At 46.0% G+C, this 18,227-nt stretch overlaps 1 protein-coding gene across 1 annotated transcript in view; it reads left to right on the top strand.

Moving 5' to 3' along the window:
• Positions 1-16,714, top strand: part of LOC149282472 (uncharacterized) — a 56,521-nt gene extending 39,807 nt beyond the window's left edge. The window contains exon 4 of the mRNA XM_089498175.1: positions 16,623-16,714. Within this exon, the coding sequence (XP_089354301.1) occupies positions 16,623-16,714 (92 nt within the window). The remainder of the gene's footprint in view (positions 1-16,622) is intronic.
• The last annotated feature ends 1,513 nt before the right edge of the window (positions 16,715-18,227 follow it).

Raw genomic sequence — 18,227 nt, forward strand, 5'->3', positions numbered from 1 at the left:
AGTCAGGAAGGCCATACAAGATCTGGACAACCCAGGCAAGGGGCGCTTGGTGGAAGAACTGGAGAATCTTATGCTCAGCTGTCTGTTGAGATAGGCGACCACATCGGCGAGTGCTTGAAAGCTTATTCCAACAAGCAGGAAACTATACTTTGGTGAAGGTAAGCCTCAGCTACTTTCCTGCCAGGCCTTTTACCATGGAATCCAATGACCCCGACGGAAAACCCAAGACAGGGCTATAGAAAGGGAGCTTGTTTGGCTCTCGGTGGCTCCCCTTGAGTCCAATGAACACGGCAGATTGCAGTCTGGAACATAGTTGAATGCAGGAGCAATCATGGGTCTTGGCTTCCATGTCGACCTGTTCTCAGTTTTAACACCCTCTAAGATGCTGAGTTTGAGGGATATGGTTCAGCACCATCAATAGTTGCCTTAAAATCTGAGACTGCGCATTCGCACATACATCCAAAGGCCCCTTCTGATCATGTGCAGGGATCACCAGGGCCTTACTGCTGCTGCTGTTTACTCCACTGGCAGCCTTTGAGGGAAGGGAAGGAGCGCGCCGGGGGTTCAGCAGCCTCCCCTTCCTTCCTTCCTTCCTTCCTTCCTTCCTTCCTTCCTTCCTTATTCCTCCCTCCTTTCCTTCTTTTGAGGAGATTTTGAAGAGGCCACAGTGGTGCCCAGGAAAGGCAGGAAAGGAAGACTCTGCTTTGGAAATAGCTTCTCTGTGTATACTGTATGTATATAGATATAGATATATATAGATGTATGTGTGTTTGCCTCTGATGTTCTTATGGCTGGGAATGTTGCTGAGGACTGAGGGGAGAAGAAAGGGTCAGTTTTGTGCAAATTCACAACTTCTGTGCATCAAAGAGTCCAATGTGTTGAAATAACAAAGACCTTTATTGAAAACACAGCCAGAAATTCAGTGTTTAAGCCAGAACTGCCCTCCCCAAGCCAAAGAATATACTGAAACTCCAAAACCTAAAACTCCACCTTCTACCAAACCTAGCCCCCACCTACAATTACCATCATCTATCCCCCACTATTAACCAGCCCCACTTTGCCATCCTTCTCACACACACAATCTCTCCCCGCCCCAGACATTCGAAGAAGCTAGTTCCCTTTGTGTTACTACCGGTCCCCAACTTTCTTCAGCCAACATCCCACAAATTCTGAATGATATCATTGCTATTCTAGCTAGCTGCAATAAATCCCAGTCCCCCATCTAACTAACCTAAACCATAGCCCATAATCCCCAGCCAAATTTATAACCCAAAGTGATTATCTATACTAGTAGCAATGAAAACCTAAACTTAACAAAATATAACATAAACAGACATATGGACATAAAAACCGTACAAATAAAATCATGAGGGACTTTTCTTAGCACTGCTGGATTGAAAAAAGATTTTTGTATTCCTTCTTTACAAAAATAAAGTTCGTTCACTGCTTGGATTTGTGTGGCTTCTCTTCTGTGTAGCCTCTCTGGTGACTGAATAGGCCTGACCTCCAAGAAAAGCATTTCCCACAATGCTGGCATTTGTAAGGCTTCTCTCCTGTATGGATTCTCTGGTGTGTCAGTAGGTTTGACTGCTGAGAAAAACAGTTCCCACAATGCTGGCATTTGTAAGGCTTCTCTCCTGAGTGGATTCTCTGGTGTGTCATTAGGTGAGACTGCCGAGAAAAACAGTTCCCACAATCCTGGCATTTGTAAGGCTTCTCTCCTGAGTGGATTCTCTGGTGTGTCAGTAGGTGGGACTGCTGAGAAAAACAGTTCCCACAATACTGGCATTTGTATGGCTTCTCTCCTGAGTGGATTCTCTGGTGTGTCAGTAGGTGGGACTGCTGAGAAAAACAGTTCCCACAATACTGGCATTTGTATGGCTTCTCTCCTGAGTGGATTCTCTGGTGTGTCAGTAGGTGGGACTGCTGAGAAAAACAGTTCCCACAATGCTGGCATTTGTAAGGCTTCTCTCCTGAGTGGATTCTCTGGTGTGTCAGTAGGGTTGACTGGTGAGAAAAACAGTTCCCACAACGCTGGCATTTGTATGGCTTCTCTCCTGAGTGGATTCTCTGGTGTGTCAGTAGGTGGGACCGCTGAGAAAAACAGTTCCCACAATGCTGGTATTTGTATGGCTTCTCTCCTGAGTGGATTCTCTGGTGTGGCAGTAGGGTTGACTGCTGAGGAAAACAGTTCCCACAATGCTGGCATTTGTATGGCTTCTCTCCTGAGTGGATTCTCTGGTGTGGCAGTAGGGTTGACTGCTGAGAAAAACAGTTCCCACAATGCTGGCATTTGTATGGCTTCTCTCCTGTGTGGATTCTCTGGTGTGGCAGTAGGGTTGACTGCCAAGAAAAACATTTCCCACAATGCTGGCATTTGTAAGGCTTCTCTCCTGACTGGATTCTCTGGTGTGTCAGTAGGGTTGACTGCCGAGAAAAACAATTCCCACAATGCTGGCATTTGTATGGCTTCTCTCCAGTGTGGACTCTTTGATGCATGACAAGGATAGACTTGTACATAAAATGTTTCCCACAATTCTGGCAGTTGTATGGCTTCTCTGATGTGTGGACTCTCTCATGACTGACAAGTCCTTCTGTAAAGAAGAATAATGACAGATAATACTGAAATTCAGAGTTAAGAGAGGAAAGTGTTAGCCCAACATTTAGCCCTACGTTCACGCCTCCCTATTTGAGATTAAATTAATAGAGTTGGAGTGGGTGACCTGAGCATGATTCTGGTGCAGGTGCCCCAAATCCATGAAATGATTATATCCTTACTCAGAGGAGCTGGCAAAGAGGAGATTGTGGGGAACTACCTTGAGGTAATCAGTAGAAGCAGATAGTCATACAGACTGTTGAATAAATATTCATTTAAACATGTGTAAAAATATCTTGATTGAAAAGTGGCATCATATCCTGTGAGATGGCCAGAGAGTGCTGAGTCAGAGCACATGGCATGATGCAAGCTAACTGCAGAGGACGCTTCATAGTGTAGCATCAGGAAATGAATCACAACCAATACAGTATACAGGTCACATGTGGATTGCTGTGGATAGGATTTAATTGTATTTGTTTATACAAGAGACAGTGAACATGATGGAAGTCAGAGAGGAGAGCTTGCAAATATTTTTTATTTTGCAACTCAAGATGAAAAACCTCCAAAGATTCAGATGAAATCAACTGTGTCTGTGACTTATTTTTAAGTGTGAAAAGTGGTCAGTGCATTACCAACACCTGTATCTGGAAATTTCTTTCCATATTCTGCTATGTTATTGTTGAGCTGCATCTGGGAGCATCGTGCTCACATTGTGTTGTACATTGGCTTGTGAACGGGACTGGAATTCAGAGCCAAGAAGGACCTGAGAACCGGGGTGCTAATCCCTTATGTCTTAGGTATTTGTACCAAGCACCCATTTTATTCCATTTGATTTTGGACCATATTTTCCCCAACCAGGAAACTTTCTGAAACGATTTAAACCTTATAGAAACTCAAGTTCTGCCCACTAGCAACAATTTCAGTATAAATATACCAACTGGCTGTTCTTTAGTGTCAGTCCAGTTGCAGACAGACACTCTGTTGGTTTACATTGCTAAACACCTCAGTACACTTGCCAGCTACACTTGCCATGGGAGTTACTGATTTCTCTCACCATTCTGGACTGTCAGCACTTGGAATCAAGTTCTGTCTAGGTTATGTATTATCATTAGCAAAGCCTAACATCTCCAGTCCCACCTTTGTTACCTAGTTCTTGTTTTTGTGCGTGAACACCTATATGTGTGTGCCTGAGTGTAGAGTGCACCTGCATCATTCGCGGGCATGCCTTACACGGATTTCAGCATACACTAAAAGTCACACTGGGAAAAGGGCCGGCATGCCTCATAAGGGTTAATAGCGCCTCATTCATTTAAATAGGGCTCGGGAATATACGGAATTAGTCTAATGCCGGGGGGGGGGGGGGTCCGGAACTACTGAGGTCCCTGTTGCCCCAATCTCTCCTTTGAACTAAGTATGAAATTCCCCTAAAAGCATAGCACTTGGGGGTGTCCTCCCCAGACTCCAGCAATCAGGTAATAAAGGTCCTCTGGAATCAACCATGGAACTAAGCAAGCTCAGATTGGAAAAGAAACATTAGAGAAAAAGGGATTTTTGTGTCGCCCTTTCATCTCTTCATGGGCCAATAGTGTGATGCGGCAGCTACAAAGGCCCATGTGATTCTAGGCTGCATCAATGCAAGAATAGTTTCTAGATCAAGGGAAGTAATAGTGCCACTCTATTCTGCTTTGGTCAGCCCTCACTTGGAATAATCCTGTGTCCAGTTCTGGGCCCCATAATTCAAAAAGGATGTTTACAAATTGGAGCATGCCCAAAGAAGAGCAACCAAAGTGGTGTAGAGTCTGGGAACTATCATGTTCTGTGAGGAACACTTTTAAGAGCTGGTTATGTTTAGCCTGGAGAAAAGAAGATAAAGAGTAGATATTATATCCAAGTTTAAATATTTGAAAGGTTGTCATCTTGCGCAAGGAGCAAGCTTGCTTTTTGTTGCTACAGAGAAAAGGCGACACCACAATAGATGCAAGACACAGGGAAAGAGGTTCCACCTAAACATTAGGAGGAACTTTGTGACAGTAAGAGCTCTTTGACAGTGGAATATACTCCTTTAGAGTCTGGTGGAGTTCTCTCATTCGGATGTCTTTAAAGAGAGGCTGGATGGCCATCTCTTGGGGGTGATTTGAATGTGTATTCCTGCATGGCAGAAGGGGGTTGAACTGGATGGCCCTTGTGGTCTATTCCAACTCTATGATTCTATTATTCTAGTGGAACCATAGAAACATAATAATATAGGATAAAAGGACCCTCAGTCTTTATAGAAAGAGCAATGTATTCATGTTCCTTACCTACAGAAGCCACATTCTCATAATTGTCCATCATTACATAACTGTACAAATGTTTCTGTTTCTTTGTCAACAGATTCCATTCATCCTCGGAGAAATATACTGCCACATCTGCAAAGGTCACCTGAAATAGAAAATAGCCCTCATCCAGAGAGTGACTAAGCAAAAGGGGAGGAAAGCACATGGTGCATCCGAAATATTAGTATTTCATCACTTCAGAAATCAGTCCAGGAAATAAACTTTAAATTTTGGCTGGGATATTGAGGATGGATTAGGATACTCACTATCCCAGCACATATAGTACATTTAGCCACCAAAGAATTGTGGTGCATTTAGATCTTTCTTGCCAAATTTCAGAGGCAAACGTCATTTTAAATAAGGGCCACTGGGCCCACCCCCAATTTAGATCCAGAGACATTCTCCCATATCCCCCAACATTTCGCAGATTGGAAAAGCAAGACATATATGGACAAGTAATCCAGAAGGGGGTGAAGATGGCCAAAGTTGTTTATGAGGAAGATCACACAAGCTAGGAAGGGCACATCAGTTTGCTTTTGCTTCAGCCTCTTGGGAAGGGCATATCCTGCCTCCTTCTTTCCTCTCCTCTCCGCACTTTTGAGTTGATGGGCTGCAAACTGAATGGCACTCAGGAACTGAAGTGATCTGAGAAGGGGGAAAGTGGGATGGGGTATTTTTAAAAGTCCCTGAAAAAGTGGGGTGAGAGAGGCTTAACTAGGACTGTCTCTGCTAAATTGGGAGAGTATGTTCTCCGCTTGCTTTCATGAACTGGCCCAGCAGTGACACAGATGAAACTAATAGTCAAGAACCTAGACTCACCAAAGAGTTCTTGTACTTCTGCATCCTCTTTCTCTTGGAGCCCAACTCCCTCCGCTTGGCCTCTGTGTCAGCCATCAGGTGGGCAGGGGTCCTGGTGGTCTTGCACTTGGGTCACTTCCAGAAAGAGAGGCCCAAAGCCGTGTACGAAGAGGCCGAGATGAAGTTCCTGACAAAAGGGACCAGGGTTAGGGTAGGCTTGGTAAGAAACCCGGCACCGCTCAAAGACACAGAGAACGGCATCCTACTGATGACATGCGCAGGTTATATATGCCTCCTTTGGGCCGATGCAGAGGTGGGTATCCCCTTCCTCCCTCTGCACCAAACAAAGCCCCCTGGACCTAGCATAGATTCACTGCAGTTCCCCTACACAACAGATAATCCATGCCTTGTGAGAGTGGTGGGGGATCAGGGGATGGGGAATTGGAAAGGGCCTTGTCTATGTCCCTGTTGCTAGATGTGAAATGAGTGCATCATCTCCACAAGTACCCAGTGGTCCTCAGAGGAAGATGTCTTCATTTTGCTTCTGGCTACAGAAACACGGCTGGATGCTTCTCTAATACCTCGCACCCAACACTCTCAGCAGGCATGGAATGGCCATGCGGGATGGCATCCACAACTCTATGGTAGGACCTGGGTCAGTGAATGGCCAGTTGTAGCCTCATTCCACCCAGAAGAACACTGGAGCGTGGAGGGTTTTGCTGGGTCAGGCTGTGTGGCCTAGTGGCCCCTCATTCTCCCAAACCAGTTGCCCTCCATCCCCCAGAGAGGCCCCTGGTCAGGCAGGGCAGGAAAGGAGCTCTCTCTTCTCTTCTTGCTCCCCTTGCATTGTATCATGCCCTCCTCCCAGGGTTCGGGGGCATCAGAGGATTGAGCTGATGGGAAGAGAGCACCTGATTTCCACATGCAGGACTAAATCCTAACCTGGAACCTATACTATGCTTTGTCCTGATCAGAGGAGAATCACTGAATCAGTTGGCATTACCTATAGTTTGACTCGCCAGTCAGTTATGGATTCAGTGGGTCTAATCTCTAGGGTTAACCAACAGGATTCATGCCACCTCAGGTTTTTTAAATGAAGAAATGCTGTTTCAAAGTCACGGATGAGAATTAGACTACTCTTTCATGTAGAGGAGGAGGACCTGTTTTATGTCCCATGTAGAGAAGATCTAGCTCCTGGACTGGATAAGATATGCACTACTTTACGGATCTGATCCACAGCCTCCCCTCATCATGCCCCCATCCCCATTTTGACACTGGTGAAAATAATCATTTCATTATTACAAATGAGTGTGTTCATCTAAGTTTAACTGCTGTGTTTCTGTCTGTCAGTCATAGATAGGGCATGAGGTGTGCAGCTCCTCTCTCTGCTTGCTGAGGCCATCCAGAAATCCTTATATGTATATTTGTGTGCAGTGTTTCTGAACAGACCCATTGTCAAAATCACATTCATTTTCACTTCTTTTTGTATATTTTTAAAAGGTATGCACACCACTTGATACAATAAAATTCTATAAATGTATAGGTTTAAGATTAAAGACTGCATCCTGGATTATGCTTATTTTTGGGAAGAGAAGACATATGTAAATTCATTTTATAAACTCAGTAAAACAAATACCTCACAAAGCTCTAGTAAACAACACATACACACATATTCCCCACAAGAAGGACCATGTGTCTGGGTCTGGAAATCTCACTTCCACCTTCTGGAAAGACAATGCTGCCAGAGACTGAATTTGGGGCTTTATTCCTGCAAAGCATGGGCTCAGTCTCTCAGCTACAGCCCTTCCACACAATCCTGGACTGAAGTATTTACACAAAAGTCCTCTTTCAGCTCCAGGAATAAAGGCCTACCTTCAGTACAAAGACCCTGATTCCTGCAGCCCCAGAAAGGCCTCTTCTGCAGTCCTTTATGGCCGGAGCTTCCAGGGTCTGAGGCCGTCTCCTCAGCCGTAGAGAAGGGTTGCTCTGAGTGCGAAGGAGGAGGAGGTCCAAGGGCTGAGGGAGGGAAGGCAATGGGGAAAGGTCAGTGCCAATGGCTATGGAGGGCAGAAGGTGACAATGCCTAGGAAGCTCCTCTGAGTCCCAGCCATTCTAGGAATGAGTGGCAGGAGTGAGTCCAGGGGGCTGAGGGGTCTCCTTTCCCAAAGGGGGAGGCAAGGACCGGTGGACCCTCCCCAGCTAGGGATCAAAGGGAGGGTCTCTTTCCCAACTCTCTCTTCCAGTCCCCAAAGCCCAGGTTCCCCACTGACCCTGAGTCCCTGCCTCCCCTTCCTCTGACCCCCACTGGCCCCTTCCTTCCTTCCTTCTTCTCCCCAAAATGGAGGGCCAGAGGCACAAAGGGACACACTTCCTTCCTTTTGGCCCAAGGAGCCTGGCCTCCTTCTGACTCTGGAGCCTCAGGAGAGGAAGAGATACGTCTGTTCAACTGAGGCCTCAGAGAAAGTTCTGGAACAAGCAGCACAAAATGGCTGCCAGAATACAAAATGTCCAGGGATGGAGGGAGGGACTGGGATTCTAGCCAACCAGAGCCAGGGATGGAGGGAGGGACTGGGATTCTAGCCAATCAGGGCCAGGGATAGTGGGTGGGACTGGGATTCCAGCCAATCAGGGCCAGGGATGGTGGGAGGGACGGGGATTCCAGCCAATCAGAGCCAGGGATGGTGGGAGGGACGGGGATTCCAGCCAATCAGGGCCAGGGATGGTGGGAGGGACGGGGATTCCAGCCAATCAGGGCCAGGGATGATGGGAGGGACAGGGATTCCAGCCAATCAGGGCAAGGGATGGTGGGAGGGACAGGGATTCCAGCCAATCAGGGCCAGGGATGGTGGGAGGGACTGGGATTCCAGCCAATCAGGGCCAGGAATGGTGGGAGGGACTGGGCTTCCAGCCAATCAGGGCCAGGGATGGTGGGAGGGACAGGAATTCCAGCCAGTCAGGGCCAGGGATGGTGGGTGGGACTGGGATTCCAGCCAATCAGGGCCAGGCATGGTGGGTGGGACTGGGATTCCAGCCAATCAGGGCCAGGGATGGTGGGAGGGACAGGGATTCCAGCCAATCAGGGCCAGGGATGGTGGGAGGGACTGGGATTCCAGCCAATCAGGGCCAGGCATGGTGGGTGGGACTGGGATTCCAGCCAATCAGGGCCAGGGATGATGGGAGGGACAGGGATTCCAGCCAATCAGGGCCAGGGATGGTGGGAGGGACAGGGATTCCAGCCAATCAGGGCCAGGGATGGTGGGAGGGACAGGGATTCCAGCCAATCAGGGCCAGGCATGGTGGGTGGGACTGGGATTCCAGCCAATCAGGGCCAGGGATGATGGGAGGGACAGGGATTCCAGCCAATCAGGGCCAGGGATGGTGGGAGGGACAGGGATTCCAGCCAATGGCAGCCCTCAGAGTGTGCTCAGGAGGAAATCACGTGTAAAATACATATCATAAAAACATCACAAAATATAAAAATTCCAATTACAATAATCACAGGGCAGTTATGTTGTTATGAGCGGAAGTAAACGTATATGCACTTCTAATTATATATACATGCTGATGTTCACCAGAGCATGGCCTATGTATACATGTTCAGGTGCATACATGTGCATGCATATGTACCCCCATATTTCTCCATTCGTTTGCTTATGTTTAACTTGTACGCAAGTAGAAGAGTATATATAAATGTGTTTGTATATATATGTGTGTGTGTGTGTGTGTGTGTGTGTGTGTGACCCAACATATATGTGTACCTGTGCTTGCATATCTCTCTCTCTCTCTCTCTCTCTCTCTCTATATATATATATATATATACACACACACATGTGCGTACCCATGCACACGTTCAGATAGATATCTATGGGTATGTATAGATGTATCTATGGGTGTTGTATGCAAGATCTATAGAATTGAAACATTCTATATATATATATATATATATATATATATGTAGGCACATAAAGGTATGAGTGTGATGTAAAGTACCTTTAAGACACAGCCCTTAGTGATATCACCTGCAGTATATATATAGTATTAAGAGGGTTGGAGAGGGATTGATGGTTCTCTCTTCTTCATCTCACTCTCCTGGAACTGGCGGTGCTCAGTAGCTCATGGATGAATAAACCTACTGCTCTTATTTGAAGACTGGACGCTGTGTGGATTCTTATAAGATTGGCTTCCAACAGTAGACATCACAGTGAGTGCACTTAGATGTATACGCACAAACACACACGCACACATACATCTGTTCTTGTCCATCGAAGGCTGCTGAGAGATCCAAAAGCACCAGCAGGGTCACACTTCCCCTATCAATACTCAAGCTGAGATCATCTACAAAGGTGACCATAGCAGTCTCGACTCTGTATACCAGGGGTAGGCAACCCTTTTGAGCCGGGGGCCGGGTTGCTGTCCCTCAGACAACTGGGGGGCCGAAGCCAAAAAATAAATAAATAATTTTTAAAATATCAAATAAATAAATAAACCGGGACAAATGTAGGACAAAATTTTCAAATGGAGGGCACTTTTTAAATAAAAAATAGAGGACACGTGAAAAAATTTGCTGATTTTTTAAAAAATGTTAAGATAAATGCATGTTTCTGAGGCTTCTATAGACAATTGACCCACCATGCCCCTCGCGTGAGACACCAAAGGCCCCGGCGGCAATGGGCGGCAGGACCAGGCTGGGGCCGGTCCCAAGGCCTCGCCGGGCCGCATCCGGCCCGCGGGCCGCAGGTTGCCTACCCCTGCTGTATACCATCCTGAAGCCAGTTTGAAATGGGTCCAGATAATCTGTCTCATCCAAGCCCACTGGGAGATGAAGAGCAACTGTCTTCTCAATCACGTTGTTTAGAAATGGGAGATGGGAGAACGGTCTGTAATTGTTCATGTCCAAGGGATCTAGGGAGGACTTTTTCAGAAGAGGCCGTAACACCGCTTCTTTTAAGCAAGATGGAAAATAGCCCTCCCTAAGAGATGCATCTATGATATATCTCAGGTGATATAAAAAGGGCAAGAGTCGGGAGGGCAAGTTCCACTCTTCACACTTCCAAGGAGCTTGTCCACATCCTCAGTTCTCAGATTCAAATTGATCCAGTATGATCTTACTCATGGACACCTCACTTATAGCCTCTGCAATAATGCTGACGTCCAATTTGGCTCTTATCTGAGAGATATTATCTGTGAAATAGTCATTTAAAGCATCATAGTGAGCTGTGGAAGGCTCTAATAATGGGTTCGGGGGGGGGGGGGAGAAGGTGCCTGAGTCAAGTCCCAGATCCCCCCTCAGCAGTCCCTTTATGCTTCTCTTCCCTTGGTACTTTCACTCCTTTATTCCTTCCTTCTCCTCTTTTAACGGACATCCCTTCAAGGGGGAACAAGGTCCTTTCAGCATGTTCCCAGAATCGGGAGGCATTCTTTCTGGGGCTGTGGGTCTATCTGCTGGTCCTCCTCTTCAGGGTTGTTGCGAAGGGAAAGATATGTATATGGGGAGGGTGTGCCTAATCCGGATCCTGTGGGCCTTTAAGCCTAGTTCCCAGATTGCCAGGGGGATGTGAGTCTCCCCAGAAGGGGCTTTGGAGTCCCTCCATCTCCCTCCTGTTGACTTTGTCCTAAATTTGGGCTCTTCTCTGCCCCCCAGACAGAGCTCCCTCCCCCCATGACCTCAGAGAAAACTCCCCCCCCCCCCCCCCGAATAATGTTGCTTCCAATGCTATAGAAGCCTATGTTGTGTAATGTTCTTTATGTGGCACAAAACTCTTCCGGAAATGAGGCATCAGAAGGGAGGATCTCTCCTCTGCCCCACTACGCTTCCAGGAGGGAGGGGGCTCCTCAAAGCCCTTTTTACCTTTGGATCCCCCTCCCCTCCATGGCCATGCCTCTCTCCAAGGGTCCCCCCTGCCCTCTCATAATAATCCCCCAAGCACCTGGGCCCCAAGGAATCCCCCGAAGAGGAGGCGGGGAAGGAAAGAGGGACAGGACATCTGGGTTTCCTTCCTTCTTACAACAACCCCCCCCCCAAGAAGATCCCCCCAGACATTCCCCCAAATGAACGAGGGCTCTCCCCACTTCCCTCCATCAGAGCAGGCTGTGAGGGCAGCAGCAGCTTCAGGGGCTGAGTGTGCATGCGCAGATGCTCCAAAGTCCCTTCCTGAGCATGTGCAGGGATCGCAAGGCTCTTGCTGCTGCTGCTGCTTATTCCACTGTCGGCCTTTGGAAGAAGGGAAGGACTACGGCCTTTTTTCCTTCATTCCGGAATGGAGCCCAAGCTGCGGAGCTGGACTCAGGAGGGAAAGACTGGGAAGGCTCTGCTTTGTACATATAGCTCTGTCTCTCTGAGTGTGTGTGTGTGTGTGTGTGTGTGTGTGTTTGCCTCTGTTTTTATGGCTGGGAATGGAGCTGAGGACTGAGGAGAGAAGAAAGGGTCAGTTTGGGTAAATTCAGATTCAGAACTTCTGTGCATCAAAGAGTCCAGTTTGTTGAAACAGCAAAGAACTTTATTGAGAACACATAAATTCAGCGTTTAAGCCAGAACTGCCCACTCCAATCCAAACAATACATTAAAACCCCAAAACCTAAAATATCACCCTCTTCCATACCTACCCCCACCTCCAATTCCCACAGTCTGTGCCCCACTAACAAGGCCTCCTTTGCCCTTCCCAGAAACTAACGCTTTCTGTTAATACCTGACCCCAACTTTCTTCAGCCAACATCTCACACATTGCAAAAGCTATCATTCCCAAAACTGTTCTAACCAGCTGCAACCAATCCCACCCCTCCATTTTGCTAATCTATTCCACCACCCATAATCCCCATTCAAATTTATAAACTAAAGTAATAATCTATACTAATAGCAATTAGAAAGCATCACACAGGATAGGCTTCAATAGCATAGGAAACAGCATTTTTTGGGGGGGAGGTTTTCTCTGAAGTCTTGGGGGGAGGGTACTCTGTTTGAGAGGGGAGAAGAGCCAAAATCTAGGCCAAAGTCAAGAGGAAGGAGACGGAGGACCTCAAAACTCTGGCAATCCCCTGGCAACCTGGGAGCTAGATTTAGAGGTCCTCCCTTCATTCCAAATGCCACTTCCCTGGTCTTGAAGCTGAATAAGGAAATCAGATTACATCGTACTGTTTACAGACTAGAGTCTGTCATTTTAACATCCTATACACGTTGTTAAACGCCCTTAAACTGGTCCCAAGGCCCCCAACTCATGCTGACCCTGTGGATGAGACATCTCCAAGACCCCTGTCCTCCATTGCTCTGCTTAGGTCCTGCAGATTCAGGTCCAATTATTGACTCTACCCATTGGGCATGCGGTTTTCTCTACCTTCTATTTTTCCTAACATCATTATCCTTCCTAATGAGTCATGCCTTCTTGTGATGTGTCCAAATACGACAGCCTCAATTTAGTCATCTTGGCTTCTGGAGACAGTTCTGTCTTGATCTGCTTTAGAACCCATTTGTTTGGCTTTTTCGCTGTCCATGGGATCCTTAGCACTTTCCCCCACCACCGCATCTCGAATGAGTTGATTTTCTTCCTGTTGGCTGCCTTAACTGTCCAGTTCTCACATGTGTCTAAAGTGAAGAGGAATCCCATGACTTGGACGGTTCTAGTTTTAGTGCTCAGTTGTTTATCTTTAGGATCTCATCTAGCTCTTTCATCTCTGCCCTCCCCATCCCTAGTCTTCCTCTGATTTCTTGACTGCAGTCTCCATTCTGATCAATGCTTGATCCAAGGTACAGGAACTCTTTAACTATTTCGATTTCTTCATAGTCTAAGTTGAATTTATGCAGCTTCTCCATGGTCACTATTTTTGTTTTCTTTATGTTCAGCAGTAATCCTGCCTTTACAGTTTCACATCAGCCCTTTTCACATCATATACAAACAATTACTCAAACATCTAAGCAAAGGCCTGACTTTCAGTGTCACACCACTGATCACAACACATAGTGGTTTCATGGGCACATCATACATGTCATCACACACCTCATCCCTTTGCTGTTTTGCTTCTTTGTGTGCGAGGATCTGTTTCTCTCACAATTTTTCTTCCTCGCTGGTTTTTTTCTTTCTATCCCCACGGCTTTTTTCTCTTAATCTCCCACTTCACTTTCTCTCTTTCTCTCTCTTCTCTTCCTCCCTATTTTTCTTTTGTATGAGAAAAAAGAAACCATGTTCCTGACTCTCTAAGACTTATCCCTCCCTCACAGACACACAAGTCATTAAGTGCATGTCTGCATCTATTTGAAAAATGGTCAATATGCCCACTGCTACCCACCCACCCCCAAAACATGGGAGATTTCAGGTGTATGTAATGAGAAGTAACATCCTCGATAACAACATTACACATTATAACTTTTGTAGATCAGAGAGTGAGCTGGTTTACACAGAATTCAACCCCATTACATGAATGAGCCACATTTTCTTTCCTTAATATGTTTATTGCACTTACATTCCTGCTTTTCTCCCAAAATGGGATACAAGGTGGCTTACAATAATCTTTAAAATATTCAACTAAAACATTAATTTACAAAAGCTATAAAGAAATTAAGCGTCAGCATTGAAAACATGACTAAAACACTAAAAACAAAAATGTATTTAAAACAGTTCTTATATATATCGTATATATCTACAGAGAGAGAGAGCATACCATGTCACACACTGCAGCTCCATAGTTAAAATCCCAAAGCCTGCCCAAATAGAAATGCCTCCATCTACCAGAAGAAAGACAGGAGGGAAGGAGCCAACTGGACTTTCTGTGGAGCCAAGTCCTCCTTTTGGGAGCAGCCACGGATAAGGCTCTCTCCCGAATCCTTACTAACCATGGCTGTGAGGATGGTGGGACTGTGAGGAAGCCCTCCCTTTAGATGTCAATGCATACCTTGGTTTATATCAAGAGATACCACCTTTCCAATATTAAGAACAAAAGCTTTATGCTCACACACGCAGTTTCCCATCTCCACTCCTGCTTTTTCATACCTTGGAAGAAGAGATGGGTCATTCCTTCTATGGACTTAAACAGATCTCTGTGACATCCAAACATGAACAATGTGATTTACCTAAACGCAACTTGAGGAAAACCAACCAAATATGAACTAAGGTATCAGATCTTGGTTTGTTTTAACCAGAGTTTACCCATAAAAAGCAACGCTGTGGCTTCTCCAAAGGATTCTTTATACTTGAGTAGGTGGAGCTAATTAGTTTGAGTCTTAATACTTTCGTAGGGAGGAGGGCAGCCTCAGATCTGACCTAAATGCATTGCTGATCACTTCTATCCTGACGGTCTTCAATAAAGTTCTTTTGTTTATTCAATTAAAAAAGAACTGGAACCACATGCTTTCAAACCCCTTCTCCAGCGAGCAAAAAGAGGAGGGCAGAGTATGAGAGCTCAAGGCTCATATGCTATTCCTGCAACAAGAAACCATGGTTTCCCATTACCATAATCCCAGGGCAGCATGTGCATTAGATACGGCTTTAAGCATCAAATGCTGAAAAACACACTCAGTTGCACACAGAAGATATAAGGAAAACTGTCGCATGGAGCAGGTCAGTGTCACCAAGTGTGGAAGAAGAAGAAGAAACGTTTTATATACTGCCTCATATGGAGATCTCTGGTCAGCTCTATCAGTAACAGACTTCCCTCGGGTGATATTCTCCTGGCATTTTTGGACTACAAATCCCTATCAGTTCCTAAAGTGGAATGATATACACAAGTTACTCTTCAAAATATCTAGAAGATTGGGGAAAGCTCTGACTGACTTTTCAGGGACAGGGATAGCTCTTTCTTAGGTTCCTTACTACATAAGATCCTACACAAAAACTGAACACAGAACCTCCTACATGCAAAGCATGAACGCTGTCAGTGCATTATAGCACCTTTCTTGCAATATGGTAAAAACACATACCAGGACCTATAACCTGTAGAACAGGAGAGACATGATTTGGAGGTGAAGAAGGGACAACCCTTTTTCAGCATGAGATTAACCCACATGGACAGTAAGAAAATGCTTAAACAAAGAGGTTACAGGTTTATTTAAATAGGGTACTGAAGATGTCACAAGCTTTAGAGGGAAATCATTTGTGACCACTGATGACATGGGCAATGTCCAGCAGATGACTGACACACGAACAGCCACATCCCACCAAATACTTTAAAGGAAGCACCAGGGGATGGGGGTGGAAGATCACTCTCCTTCTACCATTTATTACTATTCTGAGAACACAGTCATTCATTCGCTGTCACCCACTGACCACAATTCTCTGCATGGAATAGAATTTGCTGGAAATACAAAACACAATACAGCAGTGATTCAACAAAACAATGATGAAAAACAGCAAAGAGAAAACCAGAAGCAGGGAATAAACCTATGGCCAACTTCTGGCAGAATTCTGCGAGAGATTCCTAGAGAGAACATATCAATCGAAACCCCAAATAATCAAAGCCGTAAATGTGGAGGGACAACTCTACTCCATAATGCTAAAAAGCAGCTTCATATTTCTTTCTGCTAGAAAAGGAAAAAGTGTAGAAGGACTATGTATCTTGCAGGTATTAAATTGGCATAGAATTTGGGGGAGGAGATGAATTTCACTGAATTACATCCAAATAGGTGTGTCTGTGAGCATATGTGTGCACCATCTTCAAGTCGCCTGTCAACTTATGGTGACCCCATGAATTTCATGTGTCTTCTAAGGCAAGGAAAGACTCAGCCATGGTTTTGCTAATCCCTTCCTCTGAAATATAGCCTGCAGCACCTGACCTTGGTTGGCAGTCTCCCACTCCATTACTATCCAGGGCTGACTCTGCTTAGCTCCTAAGATCAAATGGGCATTGGTGCCTTTAGAGTTTTTAGGCCAAATACACCTACACGACAAGCGAATTCCCACAACTCTTGTGCAGCTGCTGTGTCTTCCCAGATACAGACACATCTTGGAAATCCTTGAGTGAAAGGGCAATAGATGGCATTAAGGAGAGCATCACTTTCATCAGACCCAACATGGACCCCTAAGCCTCTTCCTCATGTACTGAAGATAGACAAAATAGAATGGGAAATGGCCACAATATAGCCATAGTTCAGCATGTTTCCATTTCATTAACTTCAAAAGGAATCATTAATGATGCATTTGGGGCCTATAATTCTATGTGTACTAATCTTGGAGAAGGAAAATAAACCATAGGTTTGGACCACAGATGTGTCCCCAAAGGAATCAATAGGATCCTTAACTGGATCATACAAAATAAATTTCTCTTACAATGTCACCATTTTCATTTCCTAGCAACCACTCAGGCATCTTACAAATTCAACATGTTTAATTTAAAAACAGCATCAAAGAGGAAGGGGGGGGGGGGGAACCCAACTTCGAAAGACCCATTTAGGATTAGGACAATTAAGGGAGCTCTTATATATCACCTATAATAGTATTATAATAGTTATTGCCTCCATCTTTTTTTCATTCTGATCTCAATCCACAATCATTTAACTGTGTGTGTGTTTATGTATATGTCTGTATGCATATTACAACATTTACTTGAAACCGCTGGGAGAGATCATCCGAAGCCATGGGGCTCGCGGTTATCAGTACGCTGATGACACCCAGATAGTCTTCTCTATGTCTCCGACTGATGCAGTGACTGAGGATGGCGTCTCTCCTCTCGTGGCCTGTCTGGAGTCGGTAATGGGCTGGATGAGGGAAAACCGACTCAGTCTGAATCCAGAGAAAACGGAGGTGCTCGTGATAGGTTCTCCCGGCCCGGGGATGGCGGTGGTTCCACCTGTCCTGAACGGGATCACACTCCCCGTGAAGGACTCGGTACGCAGCCTGGAGGTGCTCCTTGACTCGTCGCTCCACCTTACATCTCAGGTGGATGCGACGGTCAGGAGCACCTGTTATCAGCTTCGGCTGATTCGCCAGCTGCGTCCCTACCTGGGCCAGAGGGACCTTGAAACGGTAGTACATGCTCTGGTAACCTCTCGATTGGACTTCTGCAACGCGCTTTACATGGGGCAACCCTTGTATCAAACCCGGAAGCTACAACTGGTACAGAATATGGCAGCCAGACTGGTCACTGGCATACCCAGGGCCAGTCATATAACACCAGTGCTTAAAGATCTGCACTGGCTGCCTATTCGTTTCCGGGCACAATACAAGGTGTTGGTTATAACCTATAAAGCCCTAAATGGCTTGGACCCAGGATACCTAGAGGACCGCCTCTCCCCATATAATCCGCCCCGCACACTCAGAACATCTGGGCAGCAGCTATTGAGGGTCCCAGGGGCAAGACTGGCCTCCACATCCAGGAGGACCTTCACCATCTCGGCCCCGACCCTCTGGAATTCGCTGCCCGGAGAGCTCCACTCGGCCACCTCCCTGGCCCAGTTCAAGAAGGGATTAAAGACCTTCTTGTTCAAATTAGCATTCCCGGATATGGGCTCCAGTTAGTCTCCCCCCCCCCCCCCCCTGACAGCAGTGGCAAGCTGGCCAGAATTGGTTTTTAATGTGAGTTTTTAATTGTAAATCTTT

This window comes from Sceloporus occidentalis, unplaced genomic scaffold (genome assembly GCF_023333645.1).
Source record: "Sceloporus occidentalis isolate IW3139 unplaced genomic scaffold, rSceOcc1.0.p SCAF_114, whole genome shotgun sequence".
Classification (NCBI taxonomy): Eukaryota; Metazoa; Chordata; class Lepidosauria; order Squamata; family Phrynosomatidae; genus Sceloporus; species Sceloporus occidentalis.